Source organism: Culex pipiens, chromosome 2 (genome assembly GCF_016801865.2).
Source record: "Culex pipiens pallens isolate TS chromosome 2, TS_CPP_V2, whole genome shotgun sequence".
NCBI lineage: Eukaryota > Metazoa > Arthropoda > Insecta > Diptera > Culicidae > Culex > Culex pipiens.
This window is the reverse complement of record NC_068938.1, coordinates 159,766,140-159,791,121: the sequence shown is the minus strand read 5'-3', so window position 1 is coordinate 159,791,121 and position 24,982 is coordinate 159,766,140. Positions and strand designations below refer to the sequence as shown.

Below are 24,982 nucleotides of genomic sequence, written 5' to 3'. Positions count from 1 at the left end.
GATTAATGTTATTTTATCAAAACAATATTAACTCCTACCTCCAAATTAAAGTTGAGATTTTATTACATTTTTGTTTACCATAATCAAATGAGATGAATTTGCGAATTTGCGCAAAAAGAATTAATTCAACCTAGTACTAAAGAAATTACAATTTGAAGTAAAAGAATTATGGAGCACTGGTGCAACTACAGGTGTTAGAGGGTCAAATGTGAAGAAATTGTTGACTTTTTGTAGAATGATGTTAATTTATCGTATAATTCAAATCATGTTGCATAACAATACAAAAAAAAAATCATTGAAAAATTACTTTCTATTGTTTGTTCTAAAAAAAATGCAAAAATATATTCAAAGCTTGCTTCAAATATTTGAAAACATTGGATTGTTTGAAGTAAAACCAACACCAAAAAGCTTTACCATATGTTCAAGAGCTGAAACCAGTATTTGTCATGAAAAACATAATTTCTGCATGTTTTTTTTTCTCATTTCAATAAACTGGTCACAGAGGCAAGATTAATATTTCTCACAAAAAAATTCCAAAATACATTTTCTTGTAGTTGAATGATTTTTTACATGCAGTCAAGCTGTTAATTGATCTTCACACTTATTTAAACCATTAATGTTGATGTCCTATAAAATTTTGTTGCATAATATTAATTAAAATCAAGATCATGACAATTTTCAATGCATTTAAAATTTCCCGGGAATTCCCGGGATTTCCCGGGAAATTAACTGAAAATTTCCCGTTTCCCGGGAAATTTGTAACCCCGGGAAATTGGACGCTCTACATCATGCAGAAAGGCCCCAGGTTGACACGCCATTCGTCGCCTTGACATGGAGTTCAATTTAAATCGGCACACACCGTCAATTTCCTACGCCAAAATCCGGCCAAGCAATCAAATCTAGCTCCAGCTATGACAGCTTTAGAGTTGTTTGTTTGATTTGGATTGAGCCCCACACACACAAACGCATACACACATTTCAGCTAAACCGTGTCATTAGCGGTATCCAAAATTTCGATAATGACTTAATCCATTTTAAGTACGTGTCGAAATGAATGTTTACGAGGCACACTGGACAGAGCAAAATATGTGGTGGTTGTTTGGTTGGTCATACATCTCGGAATCAACCCCAACCCGGTGCCGTATAATTATCTCCGTTTGGCTTCTCAACCTCTAATGTCGGACGAGCCTCAACAGCAGAGATCTGCCGCGACTCATCACGTTGGCGTGGTACCATCTTGTCACCTGTAGAATATACGAATTTAACTGAACTTGGTCTAACACACCCTTGTGACAAGCTAGAACAACGGCGACGATCCGCGTTGATGGCTCGTTGCGAGTTTGGAGGGGAAATATCATTTCGAGACGGATTAATTTGTTCTATTCCTACGCAAAAGCAATTCGTTTACGCGTCCACCTGAAAAAGGAGGGAAAAAGATATAAAATTCCATTCCCGGCTCACAAAACTAGTAAATTAAAGACGTCGCTCAAAAAAGTCCTCCCCGAAACCCGCGTGCGCGCAATTTCAACGCATTCTTCTGTTCCGGGGGCCGTTGAGGGACCCCTCGGTGCGATGACGAGGGGTTGGCTAGTTCGCTCGGAATGATACGTGTCCAGTTTTGACGGGTAAAAATCAATGCAAATCAAAACGTTTCACAGTCGTAAAATGGGCGAGCTTTTTCAGCTTTGAAATGTAGAAATAATAAAAAAAAGCTTTGTGCCTTTAACCTCCTTCAGCTTCCTAGCCAGTTGCCGGCATCTCCAATTTTGGCGTTGGGGGTGATGAAGGGGGTGGGATGGTCATGTTTTGATGATTCAATTTGGCCGAATGGGAAATATATGGAATGGGGCGCATTTTTTGGTCCAGTAAGCGTCCCATAAAGACTGAACGGAGAAAAAAGATTTCCTAAAATCGTGAACAAGCGTTCATGAAAATGGGAACCACGAACAAAGTGTTCAAATACCATGGTACGTTTTTTTATAACGTACCATGGCATTTGAACACTTTGTTCGTGGTTCCCATTTTCATGAACGCTTGTTCACGATTTTAGGAACTCTTTTTTCTCCGTGTGGTGGAGATCAGATGGTGTGGCGATAGGGCTACCAGCCATTTTTTTTTTTTTTGCAATCAATTTTAAATTCATTATAAAGTTAAAAAAATTATCAAAAAACCTTAAACCATTTTTTATGTTGCTGCAGAGCTTTATCTTTTCGACGCTGTCGTGCTAACTTGTCGCACTCACTTTTTGACGTTCCGAGAAAAACGCGTTTTGATGTTTGACCTTGAATAAACAAAAACAAGACCACGCAAAGTAAACAATAACAAACACGTTTTGTTTGGTTGACCATTATGTGCATTGTCCGGAAGTTTGGTTGATTTTGGTTGCTGGAGTCCCGAGTTTTAATTACAAATGTTTACGGTAGTAGGTCATGTACGTGTGTCAAACGTGTTCTGACCTGAAATTCCTTTGTCCAGTTGTCGCACTTGCATACATTTTCAGGCTATGTCAAGATAGCAATACAAGATTGAAACTTCTTTCATATGAAAAGTGACAACAATTCACGGAGTATTTTCGCGTGTTATGGAATATCTCAGGATTGAAATCGAATTTTAGGGAGCTGTGAAGGTCAAAAGGTGAGGCATTGTGAGCTGCACAAAATGGCGTTCTTTACTTAATTGGGCCCAAAATTCACGTGCGAAATAGTATCACGACATCAATTACGAAAAATAAGTCAAAACTATATTCTGCCAACCCTATTTCGCCGAAAGCTGACCACAAAAGTCCATCTCCTGTACCAGTTTCAGCCAACCAAATCCAAGAAGTGCACAGCAATCGTGTCAAATGAATACAGCCGCAGCTTGTTGGCGTCCGCTTCTGAATTCTCGCTGGGACAGCATCCAGCAGGGAACCTCGAAGTGGGATGATGATGGTTCAATTGAAGTCGATCACCGCCGTCGCAACCGCGCCGGAGCAATTGGACGAAACCAAGGGTATGCGTTGGGGTCACCTATAATTTATACTTTACCAAGTTTATTGTGCTGACTGTGTGTGACTGGAACTCTCGATTTTTGGAATTGCTACTGCTGGCTGCTAGTTGACCCCAAACCAAGCAATGGGCACCGCTCAAAACATTTGCTGTGTCGAGTTGGGGGAGTTTCGCGGGCGGATCCGAAATCGTGGGCAAAGCTTCCATATTGAAGGATAGTTTCAGATCGAGCAATACATTGTCACAATGTTTAAAAAAAATCATTACATTATAATATTACTCTGACCTCATTAAACGTCATCGAATCATACCTTTTGCCATATCAGTAATCTGTAAGAACCGTATCATCTACAATAACCACTCATCGAGTGGTCTCTTATCAACAACTGATTCAAACTGACCCACCCCGCCGACAAGATGTCGCAAAATTCTACCAGCCACCTGTTAATACACGCAAGGTCACTAATCTAACGCCGCCGGTCCAGATGGTAAATTTTCGCAACCCAGGCACACCTGCGGTCGTATAACTCACCGGGTGTGATAAGCTTATCACTCAGCGTTACGCAGTCCCCGAGGTATAAAACTAGGTTCCTGAGCGTAAATCGATCACAAGCAACTTCCAAGTGAAACAGTGTACTCTCCGCAGTCAGTCCGCTACCTCCAAACCTCACTCACAATGTTCAAGTTCCTGATCCTGGTTGCGCTGGTTCCAGCTGTGATGCTGCAGAACGCCGACAACATCAACTACGACAACTGGGATGTCATTCCGTTCCGTCCGTGCGCCGGAGCCCGCCCGCCACCGGCCACCCTCCGCATCGAGAACTGCCCCCAGATGCCCTGTGAGCTGCGCCGTGGATCCAGCGCCATGATGGTCATGGACTACACCTCCCGTAAGTGATGCTTTCGACGTTTCGGCGTTCGTTATCAATACTAACAATCACTCAACCTCACAGTGACCGATGCCACCGCGCTGCGCCCGATTGTCACCGCTACCGCCCTGGGAATTACCGCTCCCTACGAGCTGCCCGCGAACATTGCCGCCGCCTGCAACTGGCTGGTCGGAGCTCGCTGCCCAACCTCGGTCGGAGAGGACCTCAGCTGGCATCTGACCATGCCGATCACCGCCATCTACCCGCTGGTGTCCGTTACCATCGAGATTGACCTGCAGGACCAGGACGGCCAGACGCAGGGATGCTTCGTCGTCGACACCCGTGTGGTGGCCAACTAAAGGTCTGCTCTCTCGCTTTCTTTCGCTGGAAATGCAAACGCACTGAAAACACACAAAACACTTGGAGTCATTCAACATCTTTTTTAGCGGTAGAGTATTTAACAATTTTTTTATACGAAAAATATAGCAGCTGACTGAGTTAAAAAACGGTGGTTTTATTGATAAAATCTTTGACAACATAGAGCAATGCCTTTCAACCTCGAACCTTGAAAATATTAGAAAGGTAAAAAATAACTCTAATATTTTGTAGATTTAAATTAAAGTTGCTTGTGGACACAGCCTCTGAGAATCAACTCACAAAGAAACGTTTTTTTTGGACTTTTCAAAAGGTTCCCTTCAAATACATTTAATAAAATTTGACCAAAATATTCCGTTCCATTCCGTCCAATTGTATTTGCTCAATATTGAGCCTAAAATTTAATGAGAATTCGAAATAATTTTATTTCACTTTTCATCATGATTTACCTTTTTTAGTTTCACTTTCGAAACAATTATTTTTTTTTCTAATTTGGCAATTCATTTTACAACGGTATTGCAATAAAAATTGAAAAGTAGTCATATTCTGCACATATTTTCATAACTGTTCGATATGTTATTTCAGCAAGTTGAGACAGGATGTTTGAAAAATATACCTACTTATTTCTTTGCTAAATCGGTTAAGGATGACTTTTTTGGTTTTGAACAACGAGTTGATGCTGTTTTGTTTGCATTACTTTAATTCATATTTTTAAAAATACACTTTTTTTGGACTTTGAAAAGTATTTGGTATGAATATTTAAAAGAAATCATACATTAATATTCGACATGTTTTATATTTTTGCTGAACCTTTAATACTCTTCATACAGTCCTAAATTTTAGTGGTGAAAATAATAATTTTTAGCGTGACTTATGTGACTCATATCTGAACATTTTCTACAATGTGACTCATATCTGAACATTTTCTAGATGGGACAAATTAATTAGAAATAGGAATTAATTCAAATACAATGATTGGATGAAATAAATTCCTTTTTTTCTGTCCATTAAGCGAGTGCTGATTTTTTTCGGAATCAGCTTCTACAAAGAAGAAACTTTGCATCATTGGGTTTTCCATTGAAATCTTCATGCAATTTTGCGGGCTGGTCATGCAAAATGGGCATGTGAATGTTCGAAAGTTTTAATCTTGAGATAGGATTTTCTGATCGATTTGGTGTCTTTCACAAAGTCATAGATTATAATTAGGACTATACAAAAAAATAGTTACACTTTAAAATAATTACCCAATTCCTTATTGACCATTTTTTTTTAATTAAAAGTTAGATACCTAAAATAAGTATACGACGTATTCACGTATTCTACGTGTTATTAAAATTTAGAAATTTTTGGATAAATCCTTTTATGGGACTCAAAAAGACATCTTATAAGTCATAGTGCAAGATCAATGTTTCAATGTTATGAACTTGAAAAATAAGATTTTTGAAAAATATCGAAAATGCGATATTTTTGTTTAAGATTTGAATTGATCAACAGCTAAATCAAATTTTAAATTGTTGACTAAGTTTTATATGTTTTTTTTATTTTTTTAAAAATCGCATTTGAAAAAAACACTTTTGAAAAAAATAATAATTGCCTTAAAGTTTCTCTCTTTAAATTTGAAATATGGCCTCAAAGTTTCAGAAACAGCTTCACATAGAATTCGAATTGATGAAAATGAGTTATGTTATGAGTCACCTAACAAGCCTGTAATTTCCTATTGTCGATATCTCGAAAATTATGGGTTCGATTTCAGTGTTAAAAATGATACTTTTATAAATTTTCCTCATAGCAATAAGATCAAAAAACTGAAATTTGTTCTAAAGTATGAAATTATCTATTTGAAGACTTTTTCAAATGTTATGCTTCAGTTCAAAATTTTGAATTTATTATTAAAGAAAAGATTTGAAAAAAATAAAGTAATTTTCAATTAAAACAGTTTTTTTTAATACATCTCCGGATCCAGATTTGGCTCCAGCAAAAGTGCTGCTCAAAATATGCCTTTTAAGTCCCCTAAAATAAATCAAATAACTTCGAAATAAAATAAAAAAAACCTATTGAATATTCAACTGTAAGTGATAAAAGTAAATTAAAAAAATTAAGATTGATTTTCCATGTACCTATTTTTCAAAAAAAAAAAGTCCGACTTATGATGGAAAACAAGAACAAAGTTTCATCCAAATTAGAAAATACAAAAAAATCGATGTGGTAAAACGAAGAGAACTACTCAGTCTAATTAAGAGTGGCATTTGTATGAAAAATCTTTAAAAAATTGTCCAATTCAATTAAAACGCATATTTTCTGATAAAAATAAGGGTTAAAAACAACTTTTTTTTGGCTTTCCGCAAAACATTTCAATTTTGTATGAGAAAACCAACTTCTAGAAGAAGTTTTCATGAAATTTTGACAAGTTTAAATAGTTAGTTAACTATAATTTACAAAATTTTAATGAATAGCATTATTTTTATATTCTCAAAGTGTTATGATTATCTATATGAATATGATTTCAAATCGGAAAACCGAATGCATTTTCGGATTCTTTAGACAATTTTCCACCAGGAAAAGTTAAAATTTGTTACTAAATAATAAACATTATGTGTTTTGAAACATTTTTTTTTTCAATTTAATAGGCATCTTGGTAGAATGAATTTCGTGCTTCGAATTCAGTTTATAATACAATATGAATCGGGAATTTTATAAACAAAACTAGTTTGAATGAATTCTAGGCATTTTTTTAGTTTTTAACAATTTTACCTAAAATTTATATGTTTTTTGTTAAAAAGATTATAAACATAGTTAACTAAATATAAACATTAATTTTTTTCTTAAAAACTAAATCAACAACATTAGTTTGGCTCATAATAAAATATTAACGTCTTAAATCTGATATTGACAAGGTAACCCCGGAATTTAAAATAAGAATTTTCATCGCAACTATTTTTTTCAACACTTTTGAAAAAAAAAAATCCAAAAATAGTGTATGGACCTTGTGTGGCCTATCCCAGTACATGTTTAAAAAATAATAATCTTGAGAAAAACCTTAACAATTGGAAAATATTCTAAAATTAAAATGAAATCCTAACAATGTCACCCCTGATGACGGTATTTGACTTTTGTAATTTCCATTTTTCTGCCAATTGAAAACTAATATAATAGCGTTCAAATTGAGATCAGAAAATGGATGCTCTACATATTTGCAAATTGCTCATATGGTAAGATACGAGATCATAAAAAAAAACAAAATCTCCTGCGGCTCCAACACTCTGAAAGACTCAACCAGTGACTGCGACTCTGACTCCAATAAAACTCTCATGCAATTTGTTGAAAATAGCCGACTCTTACACCGGTCAGTAGGAATGTGAAAACTCAGACTCCAATTCTGAGAAAAACCTACTCTAAACCCTCATAAAATACCCGACTTCACAACCCCTAATTAATTTTCGAATATTATTCAAGTTTATGGCAAACTCAAATATATTTTTAACAGTCTTTAAAAAAACTCTTCCAATTTTTTAGGATTATTTAAAAAAGAATTTTTTGGATATTTAACAAAACTTAAAAAGAGATTATAGATTTTAAAATTTTCAAAACAAGAAAACATAGAACCATGTCAAATTGACATAGGCTCCTCATTCTTTTGATAAATGCTTTCAGACGATATGTTCAAATATAAATTAAAATATTTGGTTCCTCCCCTCTCGAGGCAGTGGCTCTTTGTGCTATCTGGAATGACGGCCCGAAATTCTCGAATCAATTAAGCAAATATTTTGATGGTTCTATGGAGGAGGGCATCTTCCAACCAGTTAAACGAGTTAACATTAGTCTCCGCGCCAAACCACAACAACATAGGATTTCTCCTCGCGTAGATATAGACTGGGGAATGGTCTGAAAAAGACATCAACATCATCATCATCCTCCAGCAACTCCAGTCCCGAAGAGTGAAGCAGAGTGCGCGAGGGGGAAAAATTGCTAAATCATAATGATGTATCAAGAAAGGGCAAAAATGGTCTCCTTCTCATATTAAATGCCTGCCGCGCATGCAAAGGGGTCTTTTGGCCCCGCACACGCCGTGAACCCCAGACCGGGGGAATTTCATAACCTTGTCATTGTTCCACCCGGCCAGCTCTTCCAGCTACTGGACAGTTCTCGATGAAATCGCAACTTATTCGTAATTTTTGAGTCATATCACGTGAAAAGCCTATTTTAAATTTTAAACAATTCTAAAAAAATCCCTCTGATTTTTTCATACGAAACAATTTCAACTATTTTTTATAATAAATTTTCACATAGATTTACCCTGCTACTTCAACTCCTTGCCCGAGTGGTCCCACTTTTTGACGGTCGTCGATGCCCTGAGAGAGTCAGCCACACACACGGGAGCATTAAGGCATTTTATTAAATTGTACACGAAGCCTGGCCAAATGACGACCCCTCGGAGACCCGCCGCCGGTCGGTAGCACACATCCACCTTGTAGAACATCGACGGCGCGGCATCGACATCTCAGAGGAAGGCCAAGGCACATAGAACATGAAACATGGAATCCATGCCCCGGGAACACCAATCTTTGTCGGGGAGTCACCTACTCCAGGCCACGAGTCTTCCGAACCCGAATCTTGAGGAGAAGATTTTTTGACCTGGTAAGAGGAGCAAGAAGGGAAAGGGAAGAATTTAATAACCCGCATTTTGGTATCATTTGCATGACATGACTCTGGTTTGGCTGTTCTTTTTTTTTGCTGGTTATGCCTCTCTCGTGATTCAATTCCGTGGAATGTACGTGGATTTACTTGATGTAACCGCTGGCACACAGGTTCCGCGCGAGATGAGGACACAGTTAGTCAGCAATGATAGCCACACGATCTCTGGAGATACTGATGCTGGAGTAACGAGCTAGCTAGAGCCAGATGGGACGGAATTGTTTTTGAGGATTATATAGCTAGGTGCTCCGTAATGTTTTGTTCTAAGTTATTTTTTCCAAAAAGAAAATAATCTTTGAAGCATGCTATCTTGTCGCACGTCACTTTTTGACGTTTCAACAAAAACGTTCTTTAATGTTTAACCTTGAATAAACAAACAATGGAGCACGCAATGTTTGGTTTTGTTTGGTTGACCATTCTGTGCATTGTTCTGAAGTTTGGCTGAATTTGATTGCTGGAGTCCCGAGCTATAATTACAAATGTTTACGGTAGTCGAGCTAGTACTTGTGTCAAACGCGTTCTGACCTGAAATCCCTTTACCCTTTGTCGCACTTGTGTCAAGATAGCACGACGGGATTCAAACTTCTTTTATATGAAAAGTGGCAAAAATGCACGGAGTTTTTTTTTCGGTTTTTATTGAATATCTCAGGATTGAAATCGAATTTTGGGGATCTGTAATGGTCAAAAGATTGATAATGGAGCACTTACAATGGAATGGATTAATGGAGCACTTTTTAAATTGCTTATGTCATAGGTAAATTTCAACGATAAAGTTATCGCGGCTCGATAACGGTAGTTCTATCGTTATCGTTATTTCGATAATTCTATCGATGATAATCTTATCGCCGATAATGGACGAAAGCTAATTTTTAAAATCATTCTACAATCGATCAGTTCAACCATATCATGTAAAATTTTCAATGCTTGCACTAAATATATATATTTTTAGAAAATCAAAGTAAAATATGTCCTAAAAATTTTTCAAAGAATATCATGTTTTTTCAAAAGTACTCACATTTTCAAAATTTACAATATGGGTATCAAACAAAGCGACATTTTGCATGCTTTTCAATTTATCAGAGTTTTTTTTTAATTACTAAAATTTTCTCAAATTACCTTATTTTTTCGAAAATACTCAAAATTTTGGTCCGCTTTGTTACGGCAGGTCCGAAACCGCGTCATCATCTCCCCTGCGAGAGCAAAGAACTCTGGCAGGGTAAAGAGATCTTCCCCGGTAACTTCTTGCTGGGCCGCATTGCCGCTACCGGCAGTGACCACGCTGGCGAACGATCGCCCCCATCCAGGAGGGAACGCTGAGCTGTCCGCTGGAACCGTACGATGACCAGCTGCCGTCACGGTTACGCTCGTACTTCGCTGAGGAGGGTGGGACGCCGCTGCTTTCTTCTTCCTCTTTTCCTGCTCCTCGAGGTAGTTTTTCCGTGCGCTGCATCCACGGTAGTTGCTGGTATGGTTACCTCCACAGTTGGCGCACTTGATGCGCGTCTTCGTTTGCTCTGCCTTGTCCCCCAAGTCCGCTTTGCACAGCAGTGCACACGCCTCAGAGAGGTGTGATTCACCGCACTTCACACAGCGGGGCGGGAGGTTGCAGTTCCGCGAGCCGTGGCCGAATTTCTGGCAACGGTGGCATTGTGCTGCGTCCGACGGGTTCTTTGAGTAGAACCGCCAGTTTACCCAAAACCCGTCCAACGCCTTAGTTCGCCGCAGGTCTTGAATCTTGACGGTGCCGCGGTCGAAGTACAACAGGTACAGTGTGTGTGTACCTGTGACTGTGGTCTTCCGCGAGAGGACTTTTATGTCACGCGGTGTTATGCCAGCACCCGAGAGGTCCTTCTTGAGGTCGGAGATCGGGCGGTATTGGTACCCCTGCAAGACGACCTAAACGGCTGTCTTCTGCACGACACTTTTTTCCGTGCACGCCCGTCGTCGTCGTCGTCGTCGGTAGTGCTACCGTCGGTGTTGCTGTTGTTGTTTTCATCGTCGCTCAGCATCTGGAACTCGTTCCTGATGGGGATGTTGGCGGATGTTGATGTGCCACTGGTGGTGGCACCGGAAGTACCGGAACGGGTTCGCACTGGTTCTCGGAACGTATCCGGGATGTAGATACTTTTTGTCGATTCCATCTGCGCTCACGCTTCCCTGCGCGATGGCGGCCGACACGGCGTTGGTTTGTTTACCTTTTTGCACACGGCCGGTAGACGAACTTCGCGGGTTTTTCGAGGCCGCACTCGAACTGCCACGGCCACGGCCGGCCTTCGGCATGCTGGAGAAGCAAACTCGCGGATAATCACAATCAAATACGGCGAAAAATTTCGAAAAAACGGTAGAGCACAGAGCACTTCACTGCTGCTTGCTCTCGTGCGTACACGGAGGTGATGAGCATTAAAAAAAAAAAAAAAAAAAAAACGTAACTTGTGAGAATTTGAGTATTTTGTGAACAATTTTGAGTACATATTTTCACTTTGAAACTACTTTATTTTCAAATTTAACATGATATGGTTGAAATAATCGATTTTAGAATGATTTTAAAAATTAGTTATCGTCCATAAGACTATCGCCGATAGAATTATCGAAATAACGATAACGATAGATTATTGTTGTCGTCCCGAGGATAATATTATCGACGATAATTTTATCGATTAAAATCACACATTATCAGAGGTAAAATTAAACCTTTTTTCTGACATAAATTATGTACCCATTTCCAGATGTAATATTATGATGATATCGAACTGTTTATTTTTTAGCCTAGCTAAAACTCCTTCTATACAGTTACGACTATCATAACCTTAAAGCCGACCAGTCAGTGTCTTCTCCCTCAAGAAACCTTTTGCGCAGGGATCACAGATTCTTTCCACGTTCGTGATTGCAGAACAAAGAACTTAATAAGCACGGCGAATATGAAACAAATAGCACTGCTGAAGAGCACTGACTGGTCACTGCCCCTAGCTGCCTGCCGGAACCAGGTGGGGGGAAACAGGAGGTAGCATTTTTGTGGGAGGTCAGTTGGTGGTGGAAATATGCCCACATCACCATCATCATCATCTTGATCATAACAGAGAGGAAGCAACAAGAGGTTTTTCTGTGGTCTGATGTTTGGAATGATGTAAATCTTACAAAAAATGCGGAAATTTTTCCCCAAAAATCACAGCTTGATTGTAAAAAGACAAATGTTAAAAAGTTAACTCCAACAATAAAAAAGAAAATCTCAACAGGTCTAGCAGCAACAGCAAAGAAGTGGAAAGAAGTCAAACACGAACTTCCAGTGCAAGACAAATGTAAATAAACGAAAACCGCTATATTGCATGCACAATGATATTCGAACAATTTAATTTCGTCTCCCCATGAACTACAACCCCCTTCCCCCCTTTCAAAGGAAGGTACCTTCGCACAGCATAAATTGAAATATATATGATCGTGAAAAACGCGACTCTCGCGCCATTCTTTCTACCCCTCTCTCTCCGGTGATGGTGCCCCAGGAACCACTTTGTCTCCAGCAGACAGCAAATATTAAACAACAATCGTATTATTATGCTTACACATAAGCCCCCGCTCACCTCCCGCGATACATCAAGTCCGGGAAGTAGTAATGCTCTGAATGGGGGTTTAGAGGAGAGGAGGGGACATCAACCGAACAACGAGTTTAATATTGAGATGCCTTCTGTCTATATGGGATGAATCGAAACCCCTTTCGCGCTGGGATGCACTGCAAAAAAAAACACAGTGATTTCAACTGGATTGGGATTCAAAGTAGAAAGCACCATTTGCCAAAACTGCGGTATGTATTAATGTTCATTGAAACATTCCTTTTGGAAATTTAAAACCATGTCATATTATTTTAAATAATATTTTAGTTTGGAAAATATCACCAGTTATGTAGGTCCGAGCCGGGATTTGAACCCCGATCTACCGCTTACGAGACGGAAACGTTGCCACTAGGCTACGAGGCTCGGAACAAGAACAATTGATGTTTTAAAATACAACAAAGATAGAATGCATATAGGCATAGGCATACCATTTGAATGTAAAAGAAATGTTATTATTATAAGAAAGTTCAATAAACACATATTCAATTAACAAAAAAAGGTGTTTAAAAACCAAATGTCATGAAATTTAACACACCAATTTGAACCAGTATATTTTATGAAGTAGATTTAATAAAATCTATTGAATTTGAGCTCAATAGCAATTTTATATTAGCAATTTAATCTGCATCTTAAAAAATGTCTATTTTTTTTTGTAAAAAATAATTCATTAATCTAATATCATATAATCAGCTTTTTAAATATTTAAAGTGATCATAAATCACACCAATCTTTACAATAATTTTTTGTCGATACTTTCGATACGGTAGAATTAAAATTATATCAAAATTTTAATTTAAAGTTCAATGATACAATTTGGTAGTTGAAAAATCGGTGAGGTTTAGATCGGTAAACCAACAGAAAATCGTTAACGACGATGAAAAAAATGAGCTTCATTGCCGAATTTCGGTATTTTTTTACCAACTTCGGTATTTTCAGTTTACCGAACTGTTCAGCAATTGAAAAATCGGTAAATTTTACCGAATTCGGTTTTACAAATCTAAGTGTGTAAGAGTTGATAAAAGCTGCGACATTAAAAAATGAAAGACCGTAGACAACTAGGGTGACAATAAAAAAAAATCGTCATGAGGATCGATTCTTTGGGTTAAAATAAGTAACTTTACCAAATTTGAGTCAAATCGGTCAAGGTTTAAGGGTCGCTAAAGATCATTAAAGTTGAAGAATTTAAGCGATATTTAACAACATTACTTGGAGGCCTAAAAAACGCTAATATGTCAAATTGGCGCTTACGTCACTTCGTCGTATTAAGGCAGTAGAGCTCACTTCTTTTTTTAATATCTTAGACAATTTCTAACGAAATTTTATAAAATTCAACTTTCCGTTGACAACTTGGAAAGGCTTTCGTAGCAGTGAAATATATCAATGCATGAAATTAATTAAGAGATTTGCAACTGAAAAAAAAAACGATAAAATGATTTATTAATCAACCGTTAACTCGTTTCAAAAATAAATTTCAAAATCCGAAAAAAATATAAAAAATCCGGATTTTTTTAGCAATTCGTCTGCTGTGTGCTATCTTATGACATAGACAAAACACTACAAGATGCTTAAACTCAATTTTTGGAACTCGTTTCCGTTTCCCGGATATTGCAATACACACTTGTAACATAGACCAATTTATCATCAAAATGATCGTTTGGAAAAAAAAAATCTTGTTTTTCACAAATTTATGATCATATACATTTTCTAAAGGTAATGCAATCTTTTGTTTTTGAAAATATACTGATTAAGTTGGTTAAACTATTGAATTATGCATATTTAAGTTTGTATGGGAATTCTGTGCACACTTGTGACACGTAGTACAATTTTACTTTCGAAACACACTTGTGACACGTGCTTTTCAGATTTTTGTTTACATGATTTACTGTATCGATTAACTGGTGTAACTTATTAGTTGAAACTTGGAGCGTTTGTTTAGCGATAGTATACGATCCGATTGCTACAAAAAGTTTGACTCTATCATTCATAGTTTTGATAAAATTTATCGTCAGACTTTAAAAATCGATTTTCTCCAATAGTACTAAATCAGCGATTCTCAACGGGGGTACCGAGCCTACTTGATTTACATGCCAGGGGTGGTTGAGAATCGCTGTACTAAATGGTCGGTGTCACAAGATAGCACACAACAGATGAAATACAGTTAAAAAATCATAGTGCATAGTGATTTTTTAGTAAAATAAATGCAAAATATCGATGATATCATAATAATACATTCACTCAAAGAATGACAAGTCTTTTTCCGAACTGTGGTGCCTAAATTTTAAATCCTTAAGGTTAAAAATTTCCAATCTGAATGAAAATGCCAAAAAACTTATAAAAAATGCATTTGAAATATTAAGAATCGATTGTGTGAGTTTTTTTTTTTACTTTTTTTCAATTTTATTTCGATTTTTATCATTAAGTTTTTGCCCTCCTTATTTTTAAGAAAATTTGAAAGGAGACAGGAGACAAACACTTTCAACAAACGTTGAATTAGTCTTTCCTGATAAATTACAAGAAATCAAGCACTTTCCTAAGGGACCATCCATAAACAACGGGGACACTATTTTTTGAAATCGCGTGTACTATCGCCCATCCCAAGTGACCACGTGGTTTATGGATGGCCACAAAAAGAAATAATTTCAATATTGTCAAAGTAATGTTGCACTGTATGGTATCAAATAATTTATTTATTTTCATTTCTTGAGAAATCTGCAATAAATTAATGCTTTTAAATATTTGGGAAAATGAGTTGTTTTCATTCACAGCAAAATAGTTCCATGACTTATTTCACAAACTTTATTCTGAGTAAGAAAAAAAAGTTTTTTTACAGTGCTAATATCAAAACCACAACCAAACAGGACAGAAACCGAAGCAACATGATTTTGCATGCGCGCAGTCAGTCATCGATGGGACGAGCATACTTCAAGTGGGGGGGAAAGACCAAGATGGAGCATGGGGCAAGATTGTGATGGTTTTTGACTGACTGCTGGCCACCTCACCGCCACAATCCGCACGATGCCCATATCCAGGCTGACCGGCGGAGGTCGTGGCTTGCAAATAATGGTGCGAAATCGACGCGAAGGTAGAAGCGGAAAACGATGCTGCTGAGAAAGACATGAAACATGAGAGTTTTACAACTTTATCAATTACTCCGGCGGGAAACTATTTGTGAACTTGTGAATGGTGGCAATGGTTCAGGGTTGTATGGTTGGGAGTGGTTTCTGACTTTTTATTACTAAATTTAATCAGCAATATTTGTGTTTTTTTTTGAATTACTCACTAATGCAAATACTTTCTTCTGTAATTTTACCATGTACAAAAAGTGATAAGTATCACCCCCGGGGAGATTCATCTTCAAGTGCACAACAGCGTCGATCGACCGTGTAGCAGCCAACAGTTTCCACGTCCCGAGAAGAAAATGAGTTCTGAGGATATCGACACCAAAGCATCATCATCACCCTGGGAGGACCGTTTGCCATGGATACGACGTGGACCACCGCCAGAGTCGTTAGTTGCTGCTGCTGCTACTATTTCACACTTAAGTGCGAACGAGAAATTCGAGCCGACTTCAAAGAGACACTTTGTAACCGATTTCAATTTGCTAAATTATTTTGCCGGCGTTTTTTCAGTCACTTTTTAGAAGATGCCGACGAGGAGCTGAAGGGCCCTTGGCTCGGAGAGGTTCCTTCCAATATCGAAAAAGTAATCGAATTTCCCGGCAAAACACAATAAAACTATGCGATGCCGACACACCAACTCACGTGGGCACGTGGACACGTGGACCTTTACTGGTGGTGATGATGGTGGGAAAATGGTTTTGTCCCTTTTCCATGGAGGGCACTCTCGATTTCATTTTTCCAAGAGATTGAACGACCAGATTAAGGGGGTTGATCGGATCAGCTCGGTCGGATCGGATTCTTGCACTTGTGGATATCGAGGGGGAGGCGATGCATGCCCGGAGATGGGCACGCTGTTAGAAAATGAAAACCGCTTCATCTGATGGAATCTTTTAATGAAAATTGCCAATCAGAGAGCGGGTAATGTTAAAGTGAAAGTAGCGAGCACGCTCATCCATTTTACATTCAAAAGTTTTACAAAAATACTAGTTTGAATAGTGAGAATCAGAACTCCTGCCATAGAAACGAGAACTTCCTCAAATTTAGAAAGGAACACAAATTTTCAAAATTCACCTGAAATAGTTATAACAGCCCGAAACCGTAATCAACCAGCAGAAAAACGCGTTTTACTGACCGCAATCCAGTACGCATCAGCTCCAACTGGAGAGGAAATGAGTTTCCGAAGTTGTTCATGTGCAATGAGCTGGAAAGAGAACTGGGCCCCCAACAACCATCCGGAGTAACCGCGAGCTAGAATTTGAGGGTTCCACCGGTTGGGCTCACCACCGACGTCTCGATGTCATTGTCAGTGGTAGACCAAAAACCAGTAGAGTCGGCGGTGGAAAATCGGAAAAAACCTGCCTTCCTCTTGAGAATTTCTGGTCCATCGGATCCGTTACGGATTTGGGTTTGGCTCTTGTGGTCTCTGGGTAATGATTTGTTAATTTGTTATTTAGGTTGGATTTGCTATGTATTTCACCAAAAGTAATAATCCCTTTTCACAAACGTCCTTCAATTTCTCGGCTATGCTTGACTGGTTAACCATAGTCCCTACGACAATCCCCCCAAGCGTTAAATCATAACTGTTGCATTTTTGCACACGTGTTTGCCGCGGAGGGGAGTTTCATCATCCACCAAGTCAGCCAGCATAAATGAACCCCAAGTCCTCATTCAAATCGTACGTGTTCCTTTCGCTAGTCCCTCATTCAGCCAGCAACCAACCAGCATCAGCAAATTCCTTGATATGATTTTCCACCACAAACCATTACAGTTATTCTGTTTGCTGGTTATGTTTCTTTTTTTCATTCATTTTTTTTTTTTTGTTTTGCATTGCATTGCAGCATGTGTGTCTAGGTAACTCATCTTTGGCCCCCGGACCAGAAGAATGATTTCCCTCTCACCTGCATTGTGTGCCGTGGCGTCACGACGACAGTACAGGTCAAAATATTATACCTGCTATTTTGTAGTACTGCGGAGTCGGCTAGCTTTTGAGGGGATTCTGTCTACGACTCCAAATCCGGCTTCTGGAGATTAAGCGATTGATATTAATTGAAATAGCTAGTGTGCACGAGCAATCCTTTTGTTGACCATAAAAAACTTTTGAATCATATTATGGCTCAAGAGGCACCTGAAACCAATACTTTATTTTACTTACACAAAAATATAAAAAGGGAAAAATCATGTTTTAACATCGGGCATCTAAATTTGGCATATCTGTTCAATACCATTTCCCAGAGTGCTATTCCCTAGACATTCATATGCAAGAATGGACCACTCCCAAGATTACTTTTCCCCAGAATGACCTATGTATGTATGTATGTATGATCCCCATACCCGCAGGCAACTTGGTCCCGAAACACATGTGAGCGCTAGGTGAACAATTCGATCATCTTTTACTCCGTAATCTGTACACCCACGTGCATAAGTTTTTTTGCACGAATTTTAGTGCTACAAATACCGGCGCAAAGAATAAAAAGAAACCCCTTTCCCCTCCCCAAGCACCGGAAATTTGTAGCGGGTGTAGGGACACTTTGTATAGACGCCCTTGCTCCCATCACGTCACTGAGGGTATGGAGCGACGAGAAATTAATAAGCATGCCCCCCTAGTCGAACCTTCATTAGAGAAGCAGGCAATCCACAACTCACAGCGAACGACCAAAGGAACACCCTACCGCGTATATAGTAATATTGGCGTGGTTTGTCTTTACTGAAGTGTATGGATGTTAGAGTGAATGAAAGTGTCAATTGAAAATAAAAATGGAAAGCTCTCACCAAATACGAAGAATCTTGGATACAGCTCAATTTCGAACGCCTCGCAACATGACACTTGAAACTTCACAAATCTTGAATTCCTTGATCAGCAGAACCTCCGGCAGCAGTCCTGGTACCGCACGAATTACTGCAAGCGACCCACAACTTTAAAGTGGCTGGATGATGAACGCCACCCACATCTGCTTCGACACGGGAACGCTTAAGCTGGTGGCCACTTCGTGGCCACTTTCTTGTTGCTGCTGACATCTCCTTCCGGTGGAGCAACTCTTACGAGTCGTGGAAGACGTATTTCAAAAATTTCACAAAAAATTCTGCTTGTCACTTCTACCAATGTCTTGAAGCGGAAATATGAACGAGATCTTCGGATTTTGCGAAACTTTTCACTTTTGAAGACAATTAAAAAGGTTAAAAAATGACAGCAATCAAAAACGCGACCGACCACGGACACAGATTCACTTTTCCCCAGAATGACCTATACCCTAGAACTATGAAGAGAGAGATACAATTATTTGATTAGTTTAAAAAAATATCAGAAGGTTTAGAGATTCGAATATACCACAAAGAAAAGTAAATCTCTATGAGTTTCAATATTTAATAGGGTGGGTCATTTTTTCGAAAGTGCTCGGATCCGGCTGAAATAATGTCCATCTTGTAGAGGGTACCCATAGGGACTCTCATACCAAATTTGAGCTCATTTGGTTGAAAACTGGCTTGTCGCTCGGGGGTTGAAGTTTACATGGAAATTCCTATGGGAAATGTGTGATTTTACTTCAAACGCTCCTACAAGCTAAGCGACAAACTTTATTCCACACTTACACTAGGTAGCCGTGTCGGGAGTGGTCCAAGGAACATTTTTTTCTAAGGGTTCATGGTCATCCGTTCAACCCTGAGCTTGCGCAAAGCCGAAACATCCGGTGACGCCGGAATTCTTCGAAATCTCAGTTTTAAAGGTCAACGCATGCTACAAACTATGACAGAAGCATCGTTTGAATGAATGGAAAACGCGACGCCAAACGTCAACTCACTGTTTGGAAGCAAATGTAAGGGTTTGCGCTTTTCCAACAAAGTGTTTTTTTTTTCTTGAAAAATAAAATGGTTTTCAATAGGCAATTTGAAAATAAACATGGCCTCCGAACCCGAGTTCGTCGTTGAGCGTGTCGTTACAAAGAGAACTCGGCGCTAAAAGGTCCAGTTTCAGATCAAGTGGAAGTGTTGCGAGGATTCTGAAAACACCTGGGAACCGGAGGAAAATCTCAACTGCCAGGATCTTCTGGAGAAATTTGCAAGCGAGGAGGGCGAATAGCGGGTCAGCCGCGACAAGCGAACATGGATCGGGTCGAAGAAGATGGGGGGGCCTCCGGCGATTCCAGTCAAACAAATGAAAGCCAAAAATGGATTCGAAAAGGACACGTGGCGGAGAAGTTGGAAGGAGTGCCTGAAGAGGACAGCGACGAGGTGGAACTGGTCCAGTCCAGAATGGTCCGCCTGCACGTTCCGGAGCTTTGATTTCTACGAGAGCCATATCATCAACGCGGCCAAGATAAGCGTTCAAGTGATACAAAGTTGAAGATATTTAGTAAACTTCAATAAAATAACTTTTATTGGTCTAAAAAATAAAAAAATAAAAAAGCTTTACTTTCTTAGTTTGTTTTTTACAAATAAAAATATTATCCTGATAAACCGATGCTAACCGCTTCGATAAGGTCAATTAAAACATGTCCTGTCCATCCCGATGGCTCTTCCGGTGAACATCTCGCCGACGATGCCGCTGGACTTGCCAGACGAACCCCAAGCCGGCTATTCCGCTGGCCCTGTGCGTCGAGCAACCACTTCCATCCACGAATTCCAACCGTAACTACCTGTACCATGTCCTCCCTCGCCGTTGATTCCACTGCCCCAAGGCGACGATTAACTGTTTCCTTCCAGGAAGTCCGAACGCAAAAAAGGTTTTTTTATTCAATTATGTTTCTTGCATTACATAATTCTCTCTAGAAATAAGCATGAAAGAATTATGAATAATTAGTTATTTAATGCAAAAAGTAAAACCCACAATACTGAACCCTTTATTTTGCTAACATTTGAGTGATTTGACGTTTGGCGTCGCGTTTTCCATTCATTCAAACGATGCTTCTGTCATAGTTTGTAGCATGCGTTGACCGTTAAAACTGAGATTTCGAAGAATTCCGGCGTCGCCGGATGTTTCGGCTTTGCGCAAGCTCAGGGTTGAACGGATGACCATGAACCCTTAGAGAAAAATGTTCCTTGGACCACCCCCGACACGGCTACCTAGTGTAAGTGTGGACTAAAGTTTGTCGCTTAGCTTGTAGGAGCGTTTGAAGTAAAATCACACATTTCCCATAGGAATTTCCATGTAAACTTCAACCCCCGAGCGACAAGCCAGTTTTCAACCAAATGAGCTCAAATTTGGTATGAGAGTCCCTATGGGTACCCTCTACAAGATGGACATTATTTCAGCCGGATCCGAGCACTTTCGAAAAAAATGACCCACCCTAATATTTATTCTCTTAAGAATTTATCCCAATTTTGCAAAAAACAAAAACAACAACAATACATTTTTTTGTGGAATGGTTCATTCTGGATAATGGCCATTCTTGCGAATGGATTTCTGTAGACATGCATTCTGGAAATGGTCTATTCTGGCATATCGACCCTGACGGTCGATTACAGCTGAGTAGTTCTCTAAGATTTCGCCCATTTTTTCGCGGAATGATTTTTTGATTTTAATTTTCTGCTTTGAATTCAAAATTATCTATTTTAACACCTTTTTCAAAGGTGATTTAAAATTTCGAAATTATTTTCATTGAAAAGAAGAAAAGAAAGAAGATTTTTCAGCTATTCAAATTTTTTGAGAGGCATTATCTCAGGTCAGAAACTGATTGCCTGATTTATAGAGCTCCACAAAACAAATTATAGGAAATTTTCTCAGCTTTTCAAAAACATTTTTCTCAGAGGTTCCTTTCTTTCAAGAAGTATTTTTAAAATGCAAAAAAAATACTCATACATTGCTATAACTTGAGAACGGTACATTTTATCAAAAAAATTTTTATAGATGGTACTTTTCGATTGCAAATTCAATTTTGCTTTAAATAATTGGTGAAGTAAGTTTTTGACCAGGTTTTTTTTATTCATATCTCTTAAGCCAGATATAACATACAAAAAATCAAAAATTGAAAAAGCGTATCTTGGGAATTTAACTTTTAATCATATAAAGTCAAATAAATAAATAAGATTTTATTCCGTGTACCGTCATCAGATACAGAATTTCATACATTTACATAGGGGCCATCCATAAACAACGTGGACACTTACGGAAGGGGGAGGGGTTGAAATTTCCAAGAAAGTGTCCACGTGGTCCCATACTTTTTAAGTATGACCGATTTTTTGCAAATACTCAAAATTTTCACAAAATTACGTATTTTCGAAAAAGTACTGTAATTTAAGTTATTTACAATATGGGTATCAAATGATCGGATTTTTTTCATTCATTTCGAAAGATACAGTAGTTTTTGTGAAATCCTGAAAAAAAATACAAAACTACATATTTTCGTAAACATATTTAAATTTTTTTTTTTAAATATGAATAACAAATGGTTTGGAGTTTTCCAAACATTTTTGAAATTTTGACACAATTTTTTGAAAATACTCAATTTTTTCACAAAACTACGTACTATCGAAAAAATACTCAACATTTAAATTTTTACAGTATGGGTAACAAATAATCGGACATTTTCTCGAAAGTTTTTAAACAATTTTTAGAAAATACAAAAAAATATCGCAAAACTATGTTTTTTCGAAAAAGTCTTAAAAATTTTCACTCATTCTCTCGTTTTCTTCTCTCTCATCTTTATATTTCGAAATACATTTCGATATATTTCAACATACATTTCGATATATTTCGACATACATTTCGAAAGCTAAATTCAGATTTTTGAAAACACTAAAATTATTCACGAAACTACGTATTTTCGAAAAAGTGCTAAAAAATTCAGTTTTAACAATATTGGTATCAAATCGGGATTTTTTCATACATTTTGAAAGTTATAATATTATTTGTGAAATACTCATAATTTCCACAAAACTACGTATTTTCGTAAAAACATAAAAATTACAGTTTTTTACAATACGGATATCAAATGATCGGCCATATTTTAAACATTTCGAAAGTTATTACACAACTTTTGAACACACTCAAATTTTTCACAATCCTACGTATTTTCGAAAAAGTACTAAAATTTTTCTCTCTTTCTCTTTTTCTCGTTTTTCGTCTCTCTCTCCCTTGTTTTTGCTGCGTGGAGTCAGAGGTCATTTCAATGCGAACATGGGAGCGGAATCTCGGTAGTATGTCAAACGACCGTTCTCTGAGCGAATTGTTAAGGGAGATCAATGACTGTGTGAGTGACTTTGCGTAGTAGTATTAAAGTTATTCAAATAGTTGTACAAAAACTTCATTTCCAAAGAAAGGTTTATCCGTCAAAACAAGAAGTTTTGTCTAAGTGATTCGAACCAGGGACCTTAGACATACTGTTTTAATGACTTAACTGTCACGGCCATGGTAAATCAAAAGTGCTCAGAGGTCGATGTATGACTCTCGTTGGGAATTTACTGTTTCAATTAACGAATGAACATGAACACATATGTTTTCATACAATTTGATGAAAATAAGTTTACCCAAAGCGTGATTTTTCGAAAAATAAATGTTTGTAAAAGTCGTTAAAAATAATCGATGAAATACTTTAAAGACATTTCTTTTTATTAAATTCAGACTGGAATTTAAAAAGCACACACATTTCTCGTAAATTGTAACGATTTCACAATATATAGTAACTAAAATCTTAAAAAATATATGTTTCTTAAAAATCAGAAAACTTACAAAATATTTATTATTTATTATTATTGTAATTGCCAATTTAGTTTAACAAGTTAGGATGAACCAGGGCTGAGCTGTAGGTTAGTCGAGGTTAGTCGTCGACTAACAAGTTCTTTAACAAAAATGTCGCCCTCCTTAAACCATTTGGCGCCCTCAACAGGGCCCAAGAGAAACTTTGCATTTTGCAAATTTGCTAAGTTGCCAAGTTGCGCCGCGAAACGCTGCCGCGTTTGTTTTGAATCAACTAGCAGTGCTCTTCAACGTGTTCCGTTTTGATGATTCTTTCCTTTTTCTAGATGCTGCTACGTTGCTGTTCGCTCTGTTCACACTGTTCGTTTTATGCATCGCTAGCATACAATGACCGGTGTTATGGTATATCAGGGTCTGATCTGTGTTTGAAATATTTTTTGTTCGCTGCGATGATTTAATTTATTGCGGCTGGAGTGGCTATTTTTGCCAAATCATTAATAAAATTACCTTTAGTAGGGGTGCAATCTGGTCAAAATGATTTTTTTTATGGAATTTGCAATTCCTCAGTCTTTTTAATGAAACTTAATTATGTTTAAAGGGTAGAGTAGGATACATCTGAAATATCACATTCCAAGAACAAAACCCGCGATTTTGGCAGCTTTATATATGTGGGGTACAGTTTTCACCAAAAATGATTTTTCAAAAAATCAACCTTCTAAGGCGTCATCCATAAAGTACGTCACGCTCTTAGGGGTTTGGCGAAACGTGACAAAGTGTGTCAAGGGGGGGGAGGGGGTTCAGATCAGCGTGACGTACCGTTAGATTTATTTTTCTTTTAATTTGTCCTAAACAACCAACCGCAATGCCAAAAAGCTTGAAATAGAAAGCAATTCTAAAACGCATCCGTAGCCAACTCAAAAATAGGTTTGTGCAAACTTGATTCTAAGTACACGGTTTAAGCGTGTGAAATCAATACACACGATTATCGAGAAATTAAAAGTGCAACATGGAGTTAAAGTTTCTGTCAAGCTTCTGTGAAGTTTACCATGACAGTTGCGAAAGTTTAACTCCATGTTACCGACTCACATCTCTCTTTTTAATTTCTCGATAGAATTTTTGAATTTTCATGAGTTTCGTCAGATTATTAGTATGCTTCATTGAGAGTGTACTCAGTTGACAGCTACAATTTTAAATTTTCAACTGTTCTTTTGACGTGTGCGGCGCAAATTGAGCGGAAGTTTTTTTTAAACCAAGTGCAAAGAACGACTTAAAAATGGACCACAACGAAATGTTTGGTGACCTTTTCAAGGCTTTCGTTAAAGCGTATCCCGAGAAGAAGAAATCTGCGTGCCAAGCAGAGGCGATCCTCTTTTGGAACCAGCTCAAAACATCTGAACCGAAGGACAAACTTCCGGAACTCGTAAGGTCAAAAATTCAGCAGCTTGAAGCGCTGGCGCTTGGACGGCAGGGAGCTTTAATGAAGTTCTGGGGGAAGGCTGCAAGCGCTGCTAGCCCAACTCCTGCGGTATCGCAGTCGAGGGCGTCTCCATCGGAACATGGAGCATCGGGGTCCGGACAGTCGAGCCAAAAAGGCGAAGCAAAAATAGCGCAGCCAAGTTCCGCGAGCTGTTTGAAGCGACCTGCGCCAGTCCAGCAGAAAATCTCGGAAGAGCTGAACGAGGTTACAGCCCAAGTGCTGCGGATGAAA

General features: G+C 38.2%; 1 protein-coding gene across 1 annotated transcript; it reads left to right on the top strand.

Annotated features, from left to right (window-relative positions):
* Positions 1 to 3,590: 3,590 nt before the first annotated feature.
* Positions 3,591 to 4,508, top strand: LOC120428772 (NPC intracellular cholesterol transporter 2 homolog a-like). The gene is made up of 2 exons (XM_039593856.2): positions 3,591 to 3,877; positions 3,941 to 4,508. Exons 1-2 carry the CDS (start codon positions 3,664 to 3,666, stop codon positions 4,213 to 4,215), a joined length of 489 nt encoding a protein of 162 aa, XP_039449790.1. The 5' UTR covers positions 3,591 to 3,663; the 3' UTR covers positions 4,216 to 4,508.
* Positions 4,509 to 24,982: the final 20,474 nt, after the last annotated feature.